The following is a 19,388-nucleotide window of genomic DNA, read 5'->3' as shown; positions in this document are numbered from 1 at the left end:
TCTGAATTTGAGCCAAACTATGAAGCTGGCAGTTATCAGGTGTTCACTGTTACAATAGGTCACTTTTTGGCTTATTTTTGCCTTCAGATTTCTGTATGCCTTCCTGTTGTGACATCAACTTCCCACATTCACTCTACAAACCACCTGCGATTACCTTTAGCTTTGTCAACTCTCATTCATCCACTCTAAACAGACAAGCCCAGCTTTCATGCCCACTTTTATGGTCTTTTGTTCCTGATTTCTTGTCCCATTTGTGTCATGCCCTTTTGTAGATGAAGGTCGCAACAACTCTGAAACTATATTTAGGATAGTAAATCTACATCAAATATATGAACATGGAATTGATTTATGGCTTATTTCCTTATTTATAACCCGCCTTCCTTATTTTCGTTTTACTTGAACTTTTGCTTATTAAAGTATAACTATTTCAAAAACCAATACAATAGGATAGTTAAGGTGCTAAAAACTGTCCCGTTGGATCAGATCCAAGATCTGCTCCCTGTACCAGTCTTTGGTGAAGCTGAACATAAAAGACCTGCTATTGTTTGCCTCCAGAACATGGGGAATCAAAGACACACAATCATGAGCATCGAGTTTTAAAATTGATTCATTTGTTTAACCCTTGATTGACTTCTTGATCAATTTGTCTAATCCTTAAAATCTTCTCGCTATCATAGTAGTCATCACAAGGTTTCTGACATTATCATACTCCTTAACGGGGAGTCGAGAGTTGCATATGGGCACAAGGACTTGAAGAAATACAAGGTCAAGGTGCACATTGAAATTCTGTATGCCAGGATGCAAGGAACTGGTTGACTCAGTGGACTGTCAAAATAGTTGGCAATGTTCCATCTAAAAAGTTGAAATCTGTATACATGCAGTACAAGATGCTCTTGGCGCAGAATTTTGAATCATGACATTTGTAGGTGGCACCAGACAATTACAATATTCTACTCAGATTCAATGAGAATGAGGTGGCTGGATGGAGTCACTGAAGCAGTAGGTGCAAACTTAAATGGACTCTGGGGAATGGTAGAGGACAGGAAGGCCTGGAGGATTATTGTCCATGGGGTCGCATTGGGTCGGACACGACTTCGCACCTAACAGCAACTCAGATTCAAATGGAAAGCCATGCTGGTCTGAAGTAGAACAAATTTAGAGTTCAGTGGCACCTTTAAGACAAAGTTTTATTCAAGGTATGGGCTTTTGTGTGCATGCATACTTCCTCAGATACAGTGTAGGATGGAAGTAATCAGTTCATACTTGTAGGCAAAGAGTAAATTTACATACAGCATAATGAAAGTGGATAACAAATTCCAGAGATAAATAGGAAAAACAGCAATTTGGATTTGTTTGCATTCACTGGAGATTGAATTGCATAGGAAACATGTTGTGTACAATAAAAATGTCCACATTAAGAGAATAATGAGCAAATATATATGCTCAAATGCTGACAACAGTTAGCTGAGACCTGCCTTTATGCCCCCTTCCTCTCCTCTCAAGCATGGAAGCATCTTAGGGCATCATCTTCTTTGAAGTGGAACATTTCGCTGTCTCTCTTCGCAGACCAGAGCCCAGAGGCTAGTCGTAGTTACTTTATAATCTACTTGTTGAAATCAATTATTATTTATCATGTTTTAACATTGTGTATGCCATCAAATGCAAACAATGCCTTTCCATTCTCTACATGGGGCAAACAGAGCAAACCCTGTGCCAAACGATAAATGGACAGAAATCTGGCATCAGGAATCACAAGACTGAGAAACCTGTGGGGGGACATGTCAGCCTTCCAAGACATTCAATAGGTGACCTTAAAGTAGTAATTTTATTACAAAGGAATTTCAAGAACAGAATGGAAAGGGAAATTGCTGAAATGCTAGTTATTACAGCACTCAGAACAATGGAATCCCCAGGACTCAACAGGGACATTGGTTTCTTAACTCACTCCATATGCTAACCTGCATCCTTAGCAATCCCTCCCAAAGGCCAAATGTCCTTTCTATTTTATTTTATCTCTTGTTTGGAATAATCGGTGGTACTTTAGAGTCTAAGAAGACTCGTCCCTACTGCAGGAAAATTCATGGTAATTTTTTAAAACTGAGATGCACAAAAGAAATCAGAGAGGAGAGGAAGGAGGAGGTTGGAATGACATTTCCTTAAATTTGGGAGGAAAGTGTGTGTGCATGCTATGAAAAAGGTGGGTTGAAGGCATCACTGTTAAAGGGGTTCTGGAAGGACATGCCTGTTGTAAGAAGCAACAAGGGTGTCTCAAGAAGCAAGGGAGCTTCAGGTGGCTGAGTAAAGCTGGAGAAGGTCATAAGCAGAGTTCATTAGGGTATGAGAAGAAAAAGATAGGTGATATAAAGGCATGGAAGAGCTCATATATGTATGGTGGCATTTGCGGACTGGGGGGAGCAGAGATTTCCATGGACTACCTATGATTACACAGTACAAGTGCCATGAGACAGTTATGTATTAGTATGTATTGGTCTTTATTGTCCAATATGCCTTGTTCTGGAGATTTCCAAGCTATGCAAAATAAAATACAATAAAATAAATAAAAAACAAACCAAACTAGTCTGTAGGGAAAATGTCTTTAAAGCTTTCTGTGTTAAGGAATTCACTTATGACTGGGAGCACCAGACTTTAAAGACATTTTATTGCTTTAAAAAAATCAGTCTTTCAGAGTTATAGAAGTGTTCAGTCTCTCTCTTGCTTTGTCTGTGTAGGTAATAATAATTATGGATTTCACAAAATGTAGTAAAACCCACAAAATGTGGGGTTATCTGGTGCTATAGCAGTACTTGACAGACTAACCACATCTTTTTCTTTCTGCCTGGAGCTAGAAAGACAACCATCAAGCCCAGAACCATCTCGGTGCAGTTATAAACGCAACTACAGGCTTATACGTTTCACAAATTGCAATATACATTTTGAAACATCCCATAAATCCAGCCTGTCCGCCGCCCACCAATAACACTTAATTCCCCCCCTTCCTGCTGACAGCATTGTCTCCCCACTCAGAAGGTGCTTGAAAAGGGAGGCAAAGGCGGAGGGGCTCCAAGGAGGTGAAGACATGCAAACAGAAAGACAAATTATATTGGCCGGGGCCCAATCAGCAGAAGCCAAATAATGGTGCCGGGCGATGTGTCATAAAGTACTTTATTGCTCCTCCGTTTGTGCTCTCTTCCCAGTCTTATAACAATAAAATTTTACAAGACTACACATCAGTTTATCTGGGTAGTCTTGGAAAGCCACCAGGCAAGAGAAATCTTCAGGTTCTATGCGTGGAAACAATATACCCAACAAATATATCAAAAACAATATATTACAAACCCCAACCCAGTGTTTAGTTCCAGTGTACTGAATTAATTCATTCTTAGAACTTGGGGTGTATTTGTTTCATTGGGGAGGTTTGCATGACCAGGAGACATGGGGCAAAGACCATACTCCCCTGTGATTACAGGCTCCGGACAGGAAACATCGGCTTTCTCAGAATGCTAGATTCAAATGGGTAGCCATGTTGATGTTACTGGACTCTGATTTCTCAGAATGCACCCACAATGGATTCTTTTCTAAGTAAATTATGTGTGCTTTCCAGTGCCTTCCAAGGCTACAAGGATAAAGCAGGCTGTGTAAAAATGCCAGGTTATGTGATGGCTAACATGCCACCTTATCAAGGGTAAATTATGACGAAGCTGGGGATGTGAGGGGGGGGGAAATCAATGTGTCTCATTAAGGCATTTTCATGGGACAGGGAAATCTGATGATGATAATTAAAATTGAGGTCTCCATTGACAGTAGGATCAACGACTTTTTGCAGTCAGTCCATTTGGACTTAAACCAGATTACTTCATATTAGTCAGCACAGTGGCATTTCTAAACAAATTCTGTAGAAAACTATGTTGCAGAGAAATGTAAGCTCCCATAGGAACATTTGCCCACATCGGTATAACAGTGCTGTTTACAGTGTCTTCAGCAGCCAACCTTTCACAGTGAAAAGAAGCAAACTGTTACAACCAAGAGAAGATTACGCTAGTTAAGTAGTTCGTTGGTGCTCCCCAAGTAGACAAACCATAATTTATTTGTTTAAATAAACAAGTATGATCTACCTCCACTTCTGCCCTAAATATCTAAGGCGATTTCCAGGAGGAAAACAGAACTATTCAGTTTTAATATAAAAGAAGATTTGCTCAGAAGTCCTTCTACTGCCAACGTATGTAGAACAGCAAGCAGCTGTGTATTCAGTCGTCCATGTTTAGTTGCATCACCTGAGTAGACTTACACAAGATTGTGGACCCCGAAGGAGGATACAGTACAGCAGCATCAGCAACTCCATTTACACCACCACCACCACCCTGTAGCTGTTACAAGTGCAGGTGACAGGGAACCTGCCTCATAGCTGGTGAGTACCAACAAGGAGATGGTGACATGGTGTCACCGTAAAGGGAAGAGGTTAAAAAACACCTCATTGTTGCAGTGATCCAAGTTCATGTATTTCCTTTCCTCTTCAGTGTGCCATTCATTTCCCTTTGCAGGCAAGGCATTCTGGTAATAATGATGGGCGGTCTCTGCAATAAGGTAAGGGTCTTCTGGGGAAAGCTGGCAGAAGGAGGAAGGGATGCTGCTGCTGTTGTAATTCAGATATGGTTTTCCTTCATACGTGTCATCTCCAAATATATTTGCATTAGACCTTAATGGGTGGCAGCCAGCCTTTACTGTAGGCGGGGTCCCAGGAGTGTGTGCAATGCCGAAATCAACTGCATTTAGTGAGCCTAATGCTTCACAAGGCAGACCCGTCAGAAATGTAGTTGCACTGTGGCATTGCTTGTCTGCCAGGGGGGTTCTGCCTAGCAGCTCCATGTTTTTGTTCCAGCTTTGCTGCTCTCCACACTCGGAGTAGGCAGAGGTAGGGGGGTCACTTGGGTCTCCGGAGCCATATTCTATGATTCCGATCTGTTGCCATTTGTTCAAGAGCCTGTCACATTCCATGGCCTGAGCGTGCTCTATTAGATAAGATGAGTTCCCCAAATCATAGTCTTCAGTGAGGGATAAACAATTATCGAGCATTTGTTCTTCAGAGTTTTTGTTTCCAAAAGGTCCACTGAAGCTGTCCTGTGACAACAATTCTTCCTGTTTAGAAACCATCAGTGATAATGTGCCCTGGCTCTGCATGCCACCTGTCAGAGACTTCAGAGGGGAGAAAAACACATCATAGAATTACGCAACCAAATTGAAAACCAGTTTATTTCAGTACTGCAAAACTGAACAATACCACTGATCCAGAAGCCTGAGGCAATGTAACTGATGGGTGAGCAGCCCTGTTCCCTTTCCTTTGAGGGACCATTGATTGGGTCAGATCAAAAGGACGCTGTCATATGACAATAAGCACAATTCCCTGGTCGAGCCTAAACTTCATTGGTGTCTTCTCCTAACTCCTTTCCTTCCTTTCCCACAAAACCCAACCAATAATGCAGTCATCATATCTCAGTTTTCTTATGGTGACCCTATATGGTTTTCAAGGCAAGAAACATTCAGAGGTGGTTTGCCATTGCCTGTCCCTGTGTCACAACCCCTGACTTCCTAAGAGGTCTCCCATCCAATTTCTAACCAGGGCTGACCCTGCTTAGCTTTTATAATCTGATGAAATCTGGCTGGCCTGTGCTATCTGAGTCAAGGCTAGCCCTTTCTATAGGCCTGTTTTTGTCCTTTGCTTGTCCTCTTTCTCTCTTTTTTAATTCTCTCTTTCTCTGTCTATCTGTCACCTCTTATTTCTTTAGGCCTCTGTATTTCAGGCCACTTTTGTTCCACTTTCCTTCCTCTCATTCCACAGCCTTTCCTTGGGTTGTACAGTGTGAGGTTTCTGTTCTTTGCCTCTGTTCTCTACCATCTTCCCCTTCCCCAAAGTCTCCATTTACTCTCTGAAGGGATTACTCTTCCTTAGTTTCGGGACCACTCAATTCCCTTCCTCTAGCCTCATTTTTTCCACTCTCGGTCAGCCGCTTTGGTGAATTTCTAATGCCAGCCAGATGGAAACTAGACCACAAGACGTTTTACTTCCCAGACCGACTAAACATTTCCAACCATCACCTCAGCAGAGCCAACCAGCACCACAGACATCACTACCAAGACTGAGGATCCAGTGGTTCCATGGGTATTACAATCCAGTTCCTACAGTAACATTGCAACATAAAGGTTGTGGGTTCCCACAGACATTGACTTTTCTACATTGAACAGGAAGATTGCACATTGTGATGTTCTAATTCAGTGAGGAGAGGTATTAATCTCATGACTGGGGACCCAAAGTGGCCTGCAGTCCTGGTAGAAGTTGATTTCAATCCATAAAACCACAAAAGGGGGAAAACTTAAAACAAAAAAAACTTTGTTCCCTTGCACGACAGCCATAGACTGAAAAGGGCCAGTGGAGTAACTGGTTGCCTCTTAAAAAGCTGGCAGGGTCTACCTGCCAATCTGACTGTCATAGCTGTTGTCATCCTTCCTAATAGCAGCCCTGTGAGATACTTCTGAGATAGAAATGTTATGACTGGTCCAAGGTCACCCAGTATGCGAGTTTCAGAGAGGAGCCAAAATAGAAGCTGAGGGCTTGCCAGTCTGACTCTTGTATCCTGACCTCAACCTTACCCTGGTCCTCCATGCCATGGTCTGAAAGAAGGGAGCACAAAAGAGTTTCAAAATGTCTTTCTTTGGGAGGGTCACCATGAGTTTGCTTCAAATGCTTCAGTTATTGGATTGCAATTGTAAACGGATTAGATCTACCCAAATGTTTTCTCATTGTGTCAGTGTTCAAAGGCTAATTAGATTTTTCTTTTCTTTCTTTCTTTTTTTGTATGCTCCTATAACATTGCCCAGTCACAGTTTGTAGAAATTAGGCAGGATGCAGGATTCTTCTTGTGCACAAGGACTTTTCGTGAGAAGACATTCCTTTGGTGATGCATTCTTATGACCCCTCCCAGTTAAAGAGCAAGGTGATGCCCCAAGGGAAATGCTGAAAGACCATCTAATTATAGTCCATGCTATTTTTAGACCATAAAATATATCTAAGAAAGTCTTCCTGCTGCATTGCGCCGGGGTGTCTTTCTGGATTTTAAAACGCTGCTCTTCATCTGAGATTAAAATCTCCACTCATTGCAAGCAGCTGCTGTCACAGGGATCAGGCTCCCCAGCCTAGACCGTTTCTTCAGTATGGCCTTACCTTAATATTGAACTGAAGCCCCTTCTTATGCTTTGAGTTTCCAGCACTTGTTGGGCTCTGTTGGGCAGATGGGCTGCTTGTTCCCTTTGCAATGGGGAAAGTCTGACTCCAGCCGCAGACAGTGGCGATTCCTGCCACTGCTGGTTCCTCCCTAGCCCCTGTTTCAAGGTCCACTAACACTCTCACCTCCATTTTCACCCATGGACTGGGTTCCCTGGGTCCTGCCCCCACAGAAACAGCAACACTGCAATGCACTTGCAGTGGCAAAAACAAAACAGAATACCATAAAGCTCTTTTTGAAATGGGGAAAGTCTGATTCACCCCTCACCCCTTAAGGGGAACTGCGTTTTTGATGGGCTGGCAGTAGAGCTGATCCTAGGGGATGGGCCCCTTCACAAGCTCTGTTGGGCAGATTGGCTGCTCGTTTTTAATATTAAGGTTAAAAATTACATCTTAACGTATTCCATAATATGTTCTTTTTTTTAAATGGATGGCTCAGGGGCAATTTTGGTGATGGCAGGAGGGCAGTAGGTAGGGTTAGAAGAAGAAGAAGAAGAGTTGGTTCTTATATGCCGCTTTTCCCTACTCGAAGGAGGCTCAAAGCGGCTTACAGTCGCCTTCCCATTCCTCTCCCCAGAACAGACACCCTGTGGGGTGGGTGAGGCTGAGAGAGCCCTGATATCACTGCTCAGTCAGAACAGCTTTATCAGTGCCGTGGCGAGCCCGAGGTCACCCAGCAGGCTGCATGTGGGGGAGCGCAGAATCGAACCCGGCATGCCAGATTAGAAGTCCACACTCCTAACCACTACACCAAACTGGCTTTAAAACAGGACAGTGATGACACCACAATGAGGATACAAAATCCTCAGAGGGAAAACAAATTCAAATTTGAGAATCCCTCACTTGGAAACTGCAAGTCAAAATCCAAAGGGAAAGAAATCACTGCAAGGGAGAATTTGAAAAGCATGGCCTAAGGGAGAGCAATATTTGGATCTACTTCAGGGGAAGCAAAAATTTGTTTGGAAATTTTTGCATTGTTTGATACTTTAAGAATGCTGATGCGGGGATCTGCTCTTATGCAGAAGTGGTGCTAGAGAAAGTTAGGCACTTTAAGCCCAACTGAAGACAACAGGACTTGATTTAGAGTAAATAAAGCACATTCAGATTCAGTCGTTCTAAAGCAGTAGGAGAAAATGTAAAGCCTGCAGGCTGTATGTCTCCTGTCAATGCTTTTTTTAAATGAAAAAGTGTTGCTTTCCTTTTTCTCTGCATAGATATGTCCAATTGCAATGCAGGAGTAGAATAAAGCTGCAGCAGCCAAGAAGAAAATCATTGTTAGGCACAGTCCCCATGTTGTGGAGCTTTATGCCAGAGAGAAATGTGAAACAGTCATGAAATCAGTTTCTTGACTCTGCCTACCATTCCCATAGACAGAAGCACAATTTTCCTGTTACACCCTCCTCTTACGGCCCAAAATGAACACACACACACCCTGGCCGAAATTATACCTATGTTAAAAGCCAGAATATTTTAGATATATATAAAAATACTATACAACATTGCACTCGGTTCCCACCATTTCATAATACCCTAGCATGACCCAGAAATGAAACAGAGGAATGGGATGAATGGATAAAGGAGGCAGCCTTGATGAATGGCTGGGGTTCCAGGGCTGGGAGAAGGGTTAGCCATCCAAAATTTCAGTCTTTGAAGTGCATCATTTTGCTTTTTCTCAAGTCATGGTATGGTTGCTATTCATTCCAATTGGACTAAATTTTTTGTGCTTGAAAAGCACTGGTACAGCAAAGGCCTGTCTAGCCCACTAACAGAGACTCTATAAATTCTTCCCTGCATATTCTTTGCAGCCTGAAAGCCCTTCCTCCCTCCTACTCCACTAGTCATTAAAACAAAGGTTACCTGGATGTCTCTGCTCCGCTTAAGTCTTTGGGATGGGGGTGGAACAGAAGCGTGTGCCTTTTGTATTGATCTCCTTGCTTCTGCTTCTAACTTTGTCTCTGGCCTTGGGTGATTGTGAGTTCCTTTGGACTATGGAAACAAACAAACGGGGAAAGAAAAATAAAATGAAAAGACAGCTGTCAATATCAGGTTCACTATATAATCCTAATAGGAAAATATATGTACATTCTTGCTGTGACTCTTTCCTTAAGGGGCTCAGGACACTTTCTGGATAGTAAGTCTCATGGAAGGTAGTGGTACTTACTTCTGAGGGAACTTGCATAGTAATAGGAAGTAAACTTATTCTGGCAATATGGTCTCTTGCAAACATTTTCCTGGATTTCTCCAAGGATTCATTTGTCTGATCAATATTCCTACACGTAAATGGCTATATGGTTGGAAATATAATTTCCCCCCCAAAAAGGGTAGTCCTCAGGATAGAGACACTGAGGTCAAGTGAATTAAAATGTGATTCTGTGCATACCCACTCAGAAGTAAATTCTGTCTAAATTAATAGGACTCAATCCCCAGAAAATGTACTGAGAATTTCATCCTTTGTAATTAAAGATCATTCAGTGGTCTTCTCCCTCCTATTGTACCTTCTCCCTCCTATTTATCTGACAACAGAACTGCGGTTATAACCATAGCTCATATTTCCTTCCTTTTTGAATACTGATGCTTCCTGAAGCTATTCATGGCTAGTAGTAGTCATAGAGAACTTAAGCTTCCCTGTGTTTGATTCTACAGATAAAATGGTGAAAGCCCAAACGAAGGTCCTGAGTGAACAAAACCTAGTGAACACCCTGTATGATTGGACAGTTTTCTGGATCACTTACCTGAGGTGCTGCATAGAAGTTCTTAGGTTTCTATTCAGTCAACTAGGGGCCAAGCCCGGTGCATTCAGGAATACAACGGGCACTAGAGTGGGGGGTAGAATGAAAGAACTCTGCGGATGGCCTTCCCCTCCCCCCAAGGACCTGGAAAAGCTGGGTCGTCTGGGGTCGCCTGGCCTCTTCTGGGGGGTCTCCCATTTGGTTGCTGCTGAGGCGGCAGCAGCGGGCGGCTGCAAGTGGTGGTGGGTGGCTGCATGGGCAGGAAGCAGGAGATAGTAGAAGTGGAGGCAACAGTCAGCAGGCGATAGAAGAGACGGCAAGTAACAGCGGCAGGTGGTGGCGGCAGCCAGCAGAGGAGGAGCCATGGCAATGCCCGCCTCCACATTGCCCCGACTTTTGTGCGCAGATGGAAGTGTGTTTGCAGTGCTCACCATAAAGATGCAACTCAGCTACAATAGTCTGCCTTTGAATAAATCAATAAATCAAACAATTCTTCACTCACCTGAAAAAATATAAATGGTTCTTCATGTCTCCAGAAGTTGGTTACAGGATATCCACCGTGGCCTCGACAGGGAATAAGCTTCAAAGGCCCAGTACAGTTAGGACAGGATTTCCCTGTAATAAGTGCAGTGTTAAATATTTTCCCTCAAGTGGTTTTTGCTTTAAGATTAATCCTTTCTGTCAGAGAGAGAGAGAGAGAGAGAGAGAGAGAGAGAGAGAGAGAGAGAGAGAGAGAGAGAGAGAATGTACATACACATATTTATTCTGACTGGATAAAAGAGATTTACATAAGCCAAAACTGCCACTGATGGTCATGTCTCGGTGACCAACCATTTTTCATACTGATTTCCGTGTGCCTGAAAGTATCATTGAATTCAAAGAAACTTACTTCTAAGTAAGCATGCCTTGAATCAGTGTGGCTACTGTGACCCCAAATATATTGATTGAGATCCAATGTGTACATGTAGAACATTTTCAGGTATTCATAGTGGGCGGATGAGAAAGGTGTTCTGATTTTCAGATCTGGTTTTAGCCTCCCACACTATGTTGGTAAGGTAGCCAGCTGTTCTGGAGAATAATGTCTGAGGACCACAGGTTGACTACCCCTGTTGTAGAGTAGATGGATCTGATTTCATTGTGATTTACCTCCTAAGTGTGCTTTGAATTGCAATTCATAAGCTCAGGATTGTTTGATTTGAGCAATTTTTTTCACAATTAGAAATGCACATGATCTCAGTAACTTATTATGAGTGCAATGACTTGGAAAGCTTTTTTCAGCTAAATGAGATTACTTCGGGGATGCTTCAGTTTCAAAGGTCCCCAGATTGCTTCAGATGATTAATATTATTCTGGCTTCATGAAGGGAATTAATTTCTCTTTTGCAATTGTCATAAATTATATAGTCTCATTTTAGAATTAAACCAATCAATATCCAGCTTCATTTATTATCAAGAAATCCTTTTAACAAAAAAAAAAATCCTATTTACTAAATCTCTGTTGATCCAAAGCTTTAACTCAGTTTTTCTGTTTTTTTGGTTCTAATAAAGTCATCCATTTGATTTCAGATTTAGCCAGCATTTAAAAAGAAATCAGAGCTGATGTCAAAACCAGGACTGAGTGTGTACTACACTTCTATTAAAATACAGAATATGGTACAACACTTCATTGTCCCTACGCTGTCCCAACTAAAAAAAATAGTTTTGTTCATGTACCATCAAATGTTAACTTTCTGGACTCCTGAATTTTAAACGAAGCAAAAAATGTATTTTATATTTTTCAAATTCCATTAACAATCAGTGTTCAGTTTACAATGTAGGCTGGGGACTTTTTGTAAAATAGTTAGATGGTTAATTTTAATTACAGTATTTAAGTGAAAGAGTAGGCGGTTTGCTTCTGTTTTCAAATACCCTGGCTTGTATTGCTGCTAATATATCACTCTGGATATGCTTGTTTTGTTATTTTGATGCTGTTGCAGTAACATCAGTGTCTAGCTAAAATGCTTAGTAAATCAGCAGATTGCGCAGAGGAAGAACTCTATGTAGAAATCAATGTAATTAAGCCCATCTATATCATTGGGCCATAATTGAATTGCCATAAATGCAGCACTTGCACATTTCTCTGTGTCTCTTTCATGTCCCCTGAAGAGGCTTGGATTCGGGATTGTGAAGATGATTGGATCCAGGATGCTTAGATTGTGAGATTTGTGCATCAATTATACATAGATAGGACACCACCCAACAGAAATTTCCCACTTCCCTTAGGAGGGCGAAGAAATCAGCCACACAATGTCAGAAGAAAAGAAAATTTTGCTGGATATCATACAGATTGTGCCCTTTCTAAAGTAATATCATAAGACTTTGTGTGAGTAGCATAAGCTGCAAAATGATCCATCTCAATGATTGTGCCTGAATTTCACTGCAAGTTGATGCACAGACTGTTTTTTATGACATTTTATTGATGATATCTATTGTTTCATCCATTTCAATTACATTTGAGCTAAATTTTTGTTGTACCTTACTGGCCTGTTATTGATTTTCATTGTGTCGTAAACTTTCTTAGGGACTTTCAGTTGAAAGGCATCCTAGACATAATCTCATTAATTTAATTGGGACTTAATTTCAAGCAAGAGTGCTTCAAGTTGGAACCAAGTACTGGTTTCCTTGATCTCAATGGTAGAGATGCCCACAAACCAGTTCATGAACTAAAGTTTGTGACAATGTATGGCTCATGGGTTGTGAACTGAAGTTTATGGCAGGTCAACTGGTATACTTTTGTCCATTTTTGAGCAATTCATGCCAGTTCATGGTGGCTTGTGAATGGATACACTTCCAAACAGAATTTCTACACTCAATCTAAATGTTTACCAAACTTCAAAGCAATGATGGCATATAGAGGAGCATCCAGGCAAGGCCCTGTGTCACTTTGATGTCCCTAGCTTGCACAGGATCTCTTCTATATACTCCTCAATCTACTGAATTTGTGCCTGTCAGATTCTTGGGGAAACCTTTTTCAGGTGGACTGTAACTCAGCCCCCATAGATCCAATCCTCACCAAACCCAGGAGTCAGGTAGAGGTGAATCAGCCAGAGACTCCCTGCAAGTTTGGTGTCTTGGGGAAGGGAGGATTCCTATCCCACAATGAAGCTCATGAAGAGAACTAATTCATTTAGAAGCAAAAATTTCGTGATGGTTCGTGGTTTGCCTGAATTTTCACTGCAAACTGGACGTGCCACAAACCACACACTGAACCACATTTTCCCTGTTCGTGCCCATCCCCACTCAACGGGACTTACCCGATCCTTAGGATCAGTCCATATATACTCATCAGGGAATGCCTTCCAGGTGCTTGCTGCCTATGAGATCCCAATGGCAAAGTAAGGGATGCGGTCCTCTTTCCCGAGCCATACTTACGTTGCTGTTTTTGCCTGGCTTTGTCGCATATGGCTGGTCTCAGAAACATCTTCCTCCCGTCAGGGGCTGAGCAATCGTTGCTGCAGACCACCACGCCAAGGCAGGACTTCTTTAAGATGCGCGAGTTGTGATTGTTGGTGTTCCTCATGGCCCAGCTGCTCAGGTGCCGCTGAGCATTCTTGTCATCGCTGCTATAGATGCATCTGACGTAAGAATCTGGCCACTCCTGGAAGCAGTCGACTTGCTTCACGTCCTGCAAAAGAGTCCAAACAAGGTTCCATTTTGAAATGGGGCCACTTAGTGCAGGGAAACGGGTTTTTTTTCCCCTTTCTGTTTCAAAGGCAGTCAGTGAAGTCTGCTGTTAAATTATACAAAAAGATTCAAACTGCAGAAAGGTCCTTGCACAGTTTAATTCCGAATGATTTCGATTTTTCCCGAATTGAAGCAGTATCCCTTTAATTTGATTCTAATAAGGTTTTTAAAAAACCTATCAGAGAAACCTTCATCTGCTGCTTATCAGCTTTAGACTTCAGCCTAGACTGCATAACTCAGTTACTAAGACACCTGCCTACAGTCCAGGATGTTGTACGTTCAAACCTACCTGCAGGAGTTTATTATTTTTCCCACACAGAATTGACCATGCCAACTTGCTCACATTGCTTTTGAAAGGCTCATGTTCTTTAAAATGGCGGTACCATGTTTTAAAAGAAAAAAAAAACGACTCTGCTCTGCTTTGACTTTGCTAGTCATATTCATTAGGGTGGATTCTTTCTTCTGCTATCATATTCATTTTGAACCATCTTCTTTTCATGGTCTGCTTTGACTTTGCAGCAGCTTTCTGGGCTGTTGGGGTTTTTGCTGCCACTTACCACCTGATCCTTTTAGATGGCAGGGATTGAATCTGGGATCACCAGTATGCAAAGAAGATGCTCTGTCACTAAATTACAACTCTTCCCCTATCTACTCAGGTGACATAGTGAGGGAGTCACAATTCACACTGATCAGAGAAACATGCCCTTGGACTCTGAGACAGATGGAAGAATCAGCATGTTGCTCTCATCCAAAAGCAAACAAGCAGCCTGCAGAATTGAGCAGCAAGTAGGAGCCTCTCTAAGAACCTAGGCTGAATCTGCACTTAGTTTGTTTATTCCATTGTCAGTCCTGTTGAGTTCTGCACATGCTTAGGGAGGCTCAGGGGGGGGGGGCAAACACAGCCAGAGCCTTCTTCTTTGTTTTCTTGAAGGGAGGGGGAAAGGATTGGAGGATCCAAGCACTCTTTCTTTCTTTTTTGAAGGGGAGGGGAAGAGGGTTGCAGACAGCATAGGAGGGAGAAAAAAATCCAAGATAAAAATCTTTGCCGACAGACGTTCTGCTGAGAAATTAGGGGCTTCCCCTTTAAAGCAAGCTTGTCACCTGGACAGCCTTGGCCAATCAAGGCTTCTCTACCATGGAGCACCAGCTATCTGCATGTTTTCTCATCGGATTCAATCCCATTCTGAAAATATTGAGGGTAATTTCCACTCATAAATATTCCAAGATAAAGGTAGGGTCACTCAGGAGCGATCGTGCTTGTTCCAGAGGGAAAATTAAAATCTGACAAAATCAAGATGGAAATCGCATTCAGTGGAGATGGCAGGGACAGAATCGACCTGGGATTGGATTTAAAGCTCCGTGCAGCTTACACCATAGACTAGGGCCCCTCACTTTAACCTTTTGCTTGACTAGAATGTGGCCACGTTCTTTTGCTGGGACTAGCCCAGCCCAGTACAACAGCAATTGCTCTCCTTTCTGGTCAAGCAAAGGGGCGAAATCAACGAGGCTGGATTCCTTGGAAAATGTTTTCTGCTTTGCCTCCTTACATCTGAAACTACTGAACTCCCTGATGGAGCAGCCACCACCTGTATGAGCTACAGAGCTGGAATTTGCCCAGTTCCCACTTGGGTTGCCAGCTCTGTGCTGGGAAATACCAGGAGATTTTGGGGATGGAGCTTAAAGAGGGTGAGATTTGGGAATGAAAGGGATGTTAATAGGGTATAACGCCATAGTGTTCCCCTTCCAAAAAATCCATTTTTTCCAGGGGAACTGATCTCTATCTCCTGGAGAACAATTTTAATGGCAGGAGATTTCCAGCTTCCACCTGAAGATTGGCAACCTTAGTTCCTGCCCCAGAAGAGTGTAATCAAGCGGAGGCCCAGGACAATCGACTCCTTCACAGTCGCTCCTTTCTCCACTCTGGAAGATGTTAGTCAATGTCTTTTCACTATTTTATTATTAGAAAAAAGTAATGCTTGTTGCATAGCATTTATGGACATTTATTTTATCTGGCCGCAGTGCTGTATCAAATAAAATTTGACTTGATTTGAAATTATTATTATTATCATTTAGTCAATGTCTGTTCTGCTTCTCCGCCCTCTTAATTTCATCTGTCTGTTGCTTTGTCCCTCTGCAGGCATCTGCAACTCGAACCCGTGCATGGTTACTTGGGTTTTCCTTGCAGACAAGCTTGCAAAATATAAATGCGGGGGTGGGGGCTGTTTGTATTTTTCTGTACTTTCTTTTCCCTCCTCCACTTTCCCCTTCCACCCTGATAGGATGGTGTGTATGCCCCCGGCCCTTCTTCCAGGTCAGAAGAGTTGTGCTGCAGCCAGTGGTGACTTAAATGTCAGCACAGTGCTCAATGTCTAAACGGAAAAGGTGCTCCGAATCAGATTCTTTGCCATGGAAACCTGCTGCCCTTGACTCATCTGCTGGGGGGGGGTGGATGACAGGCAGGGAAAGGAAGCAATCTTGTCTAGGAGGTAAGAGGTTCCAGTACCCGAACTATGCTTTGCTGTGGACCAACCGGCAGTCTTCAGAGATCGAGATCAATTGCAGGTGGCATTAAATCTCGCCCAAAGATGATGAAGAAGAAGAGCCTACGATCACCTTCCCTTCCTCTCCCCACAACTGACACCCTGTGAGGCAGGTGGGGCTGAGAGAGCTCTGAGAGAACTGCAACTGGCCCAAGGTCACCCAGAGCTATTCAATTTAACAACCCTCCAAAAACATTCTTTCTGGTGTGGTTTTTGAAAAGTGCTGAAAATTTTGCATGGAATCACAGTTCAAATGTTTTAAAAGTTAAGGGTTAGGTTCAAGGCTTCCAGCTTCCACAAATGGGGCAAGAAAGTGGGAAAGTATTTACCTGCTTTCCTGTAGAGACCATGGGGTCCCCCCATCTCTTTGGAGGGTTGGGAGCTCCTCCAAAACATTATGCCATGTGACAGGTTGGTGAAGAGAAGGGCGAATTGGCCCAAATCACAAGTATTGAGGGTTTTTCTAGTTAATTTTCCTTCTTGCTACATCCCTCTATGCTTTATTACATAATTGTTCTCAGGGGTCCTCCAAGCTGACCAGTAGTTCTTTGGAGGTATGGGGTGAGGGTGGCGTTGTCAGGAGAAAGCAGTATAAATCCTGGTGAACCTGTGCTTTTTGTCAGAGCCTTGGATCTAACACTAACACATTGCTTTCACATTCGATTTATTGATCCTATTTCTCTCTGATTTTCTTCTATCATGATGTTCAAGATGATGTCCTCATGGTTCCCAAGGGGGTCTCCCATCTCAGAGCACTGATGAGACTTGGACTCATTTAGCATCAAAAAAGGTGCTCTAAAAGCATCAGCAAAGCCCCCTCTCAAAGTAATCTGTGAACAAAAGCTAGGGGTAAAGCTAGGCCTAGGTCAAAAGCAGATAGAGAAGAGGAAGAAGAATAGTTGGTTCTTATACTCATTTTCACTACCTGAAAGTGTCTCAAAGCAAATTACAATCACCTTCTCTTCCTCCCCCCACATCAGACAACATGTGAGGTAGGTAGGGCTAAGAGAGCTCTGAGAGAACTGTGACTGGCCCAAGGTCACCAGCTGGCTGCATGTGGAGGAGTAGGAATCAAACCCAGTTCTCCACTTTTGAGTCTGCCACTCTAAACCTCGATACCACACTAGCTCTCCACACCATGCTGGCTCTCTACAAGGTGCAAGGCAGCCAGCATGAAACCTCACTGATTTCAGTGCGGAGTGATTTAAACATGTGCTTAACTTCCTTTGTTGAAATCACCGCACTTTCGATACATTTTCTCTTTGGCTAGACCAGCCCCTGGCATATCTGTATACTATTTCTTTTCTTTTGTGGAACACTTGCTCCAGCCTCACGATCAATGAATTTCTCTAGAGAGTTACCATCAATTGAATGTTTTGTGAGAGCTGAAAAGCTCTTAACCACCTGGAGCAATTCCTGCTAGAAGATATGCAAAGAAGGTAAGATGATGGCCCACCATTTCTGGGATGAGCATACAAGCAACCAAGTCCATCATGTCCAGTTGAAGCCAGTACCGACACGGGATCGGTTCATCTAATTTTTTAATCTCCTCCTGCAAGGTCTAAATGGTACAAACAATGTCTACATTTTAGGACCCCAATGGAATCAGTGGGAACCCCCCCCCCTGCCCACACACACACACACACACACACACACACACACACAGGCTTTCAGCTGAGCTTCGTATGTCATTTCAATACGAGGTGCTAAGCAACAGGTGTTGTCAGTCACCTGGATAGTCCCTCAAGAGAAGGACTGTGTTGGCTAAATTACACTACCGAACACCATGCATGCTGCTGTTGTAATAGACCCAAATTAATAAGCTAAGCAAAGGTATAGATTCCCAGAAAGGGGAGAGAATAAAACGTTGGGTTTTTCTTTTAAAGACAGGTTGAAAATATTTGCAATGGCAAAAGTATGCTCAGCATTCCAGATACGTGCCTTAGGAAGTTTGATGTCATTGATGTCCCAGCTGATCAGGTCTCCATGCTGGCCAGCCACGTCTTCCTGCTTCATGCCCACATCTTCTGTCTCTCGCAGCATTTCCGACGCCGTCCCAGAGACTCGTCGAGAGCAAGCTCTGCTGCCAGCCCTCAGAGTTGTCGAGCAGTCAGCGTTCAGAAGCTGTTTAGAACCAGGAAGCTTCCCTCCCGCAGCCCAACGATAGGCTGCTCATTAAAGATAAAAATCAGTGTTCTTTTGCTCGAAAAACTTGTTCCATTAAGAGTGTTGCAAGCAGCCGAGATAATGGAAAGTATCGCTTCCAGACAAGCGTGGGGTCTTCTGGAGACAGGCAAAGACATTCCTTGTTATGGTAGCTAAAGAGCTTGGGTGTAGCTGCCCAGTTGGACCTGCAAACCATAGTGAGGAACAAGTTAGGTGAATAAAGTTCACTTATTTATTTGTATATCTTTATATCTCACTTTTCTCTTCAGTGGAGACCCAAAGCAGCTTACAACACTCTTTGCCTCTCCATTTTATCCTCTCTATCTGCGTACTTGTGAGTTAGGCCAGGATGAGAGTCAGTGACTAGCCCAAGGTCACCCAGAGAGCTGCCATGGTGAAGGGGGAATATGAACCTGGGTCTCCTAGGTCTTGGTAGGCAGCTATAGCCACTATGCTGTGCTACACTGTGGAGGCTCTGTTGAAATTAAAGCATCCATTTGTTTCCTGGTAGCTTACATGGAGTGAGCTGAATCTAACAAGTCGATTTGACCAGTTGTGGCTCTTTCCTCTGGCATGAGGAACTTTGCACTAGCAGAATTGGTCTCTTTTGGCTGTCATGAGACTCCCACATTGGTGGAACAGACAGAAGATGCAACACAGAAGTTTTTAATTCTGGCCTGAATGCAGATAAAGGTAAAACTAAGGCTGCAAGCCTGTGATCATTGACTTGAGTGAAAGTGTCACAGAATTAATGGGACTTACGTCCAAGAAAATGCACATATAGAATTGTTTCTCACTGAAACATCAGAATGTATCCCTCTTGGATCAGACCAATCATCCACCTAGTCCAGTACACGATCTCACATAGTGGCCAACCAGTTCTTCAGGATGGCCAATAATAGGAAAGAGAGGCTGAGGCCTTCCCCTGATGTTGCCTCCTGGGCCTGGGATTCAGAGG

General features: G+C 43.0%; 1 protein-coding gene across 1 annotated transcript; it reads right to left on the bottom strand.

Moving 5' to 3' along the window:
• Positions 1 to 1,169: 1,169 nt before the first annotated feature.
• Positions 1,170 to 18,398, bottom strand: GCM1 (glial cells missing transcription factor 1). The gene is made up of 5 exons (XM_077308934.1): positions 18,206 to 18,398; positions 13,413 to 13,665; positions 10,505 to 10,617; positions 9,131 to 9,259; positions 1,170 to 5,190 (listed from the first exon to the last, which is right to left on the bottom strand). The coding sequence occupies exons 1-5, from the start codon at positions 18,305 to 18,307 to the stop codon at positions 4,438 to 4,440; spliced, it is 1,350 nt and encodes a 449-aa protein (XP_077165049.1). The 5' UTR covers positions 18,308 to 18,398; the 3' UTR covers positions 1,170 to 4,437.
• Positions 18,399 to 19,388: the final 990 nt, after the last annotated feature.

Source organism: Paroedura picta, chromosome 1, assembly GCF_049243985.1.
Source record: "Paroedura picta isolate Pp20150507F chromosome 1, Ppicta_v3.0, whole genome shotgun sequence".
Lineage (NCBI taxonomy): Eukaryota > Metazoa > Chordata > Lepidosauria > Squamata > Gekkonidae > Paroedura > Paroedura picta.
Note: the sequence above shows the minus strand (reverse complement) of the source record. Positions and strands in the feature narration are given on the sequence as shown.

What these genes read in the sequence shown, in the direction of transcription:
- GCM1 (XM_077308934.1), bottom strand. Translation starts at nt 18,307, where the DNA reads ATGCTGCGAGAGACAGAAGATGTGGGCATGAAGCAGGAAGACGTGGCT. An exon ending in ATGACATCAAACTTCCTAAG is followed by an intron (nt 13,666 to 18,205) that starts GCACGTATCTGG and finishes ACTCTTTTGCAG; the next exon opens with GACGTGAAGCAAGTCGACTG. An exon ending in AGCGGAGCAGAGACATCCAG is followed by an intron (nt 5,191 to 9,130) that starts GTAACCTTTGTT and finishes TCCCCTCTGAAG; the next exon opens with TCTCTGACAGGTGGCATGCA.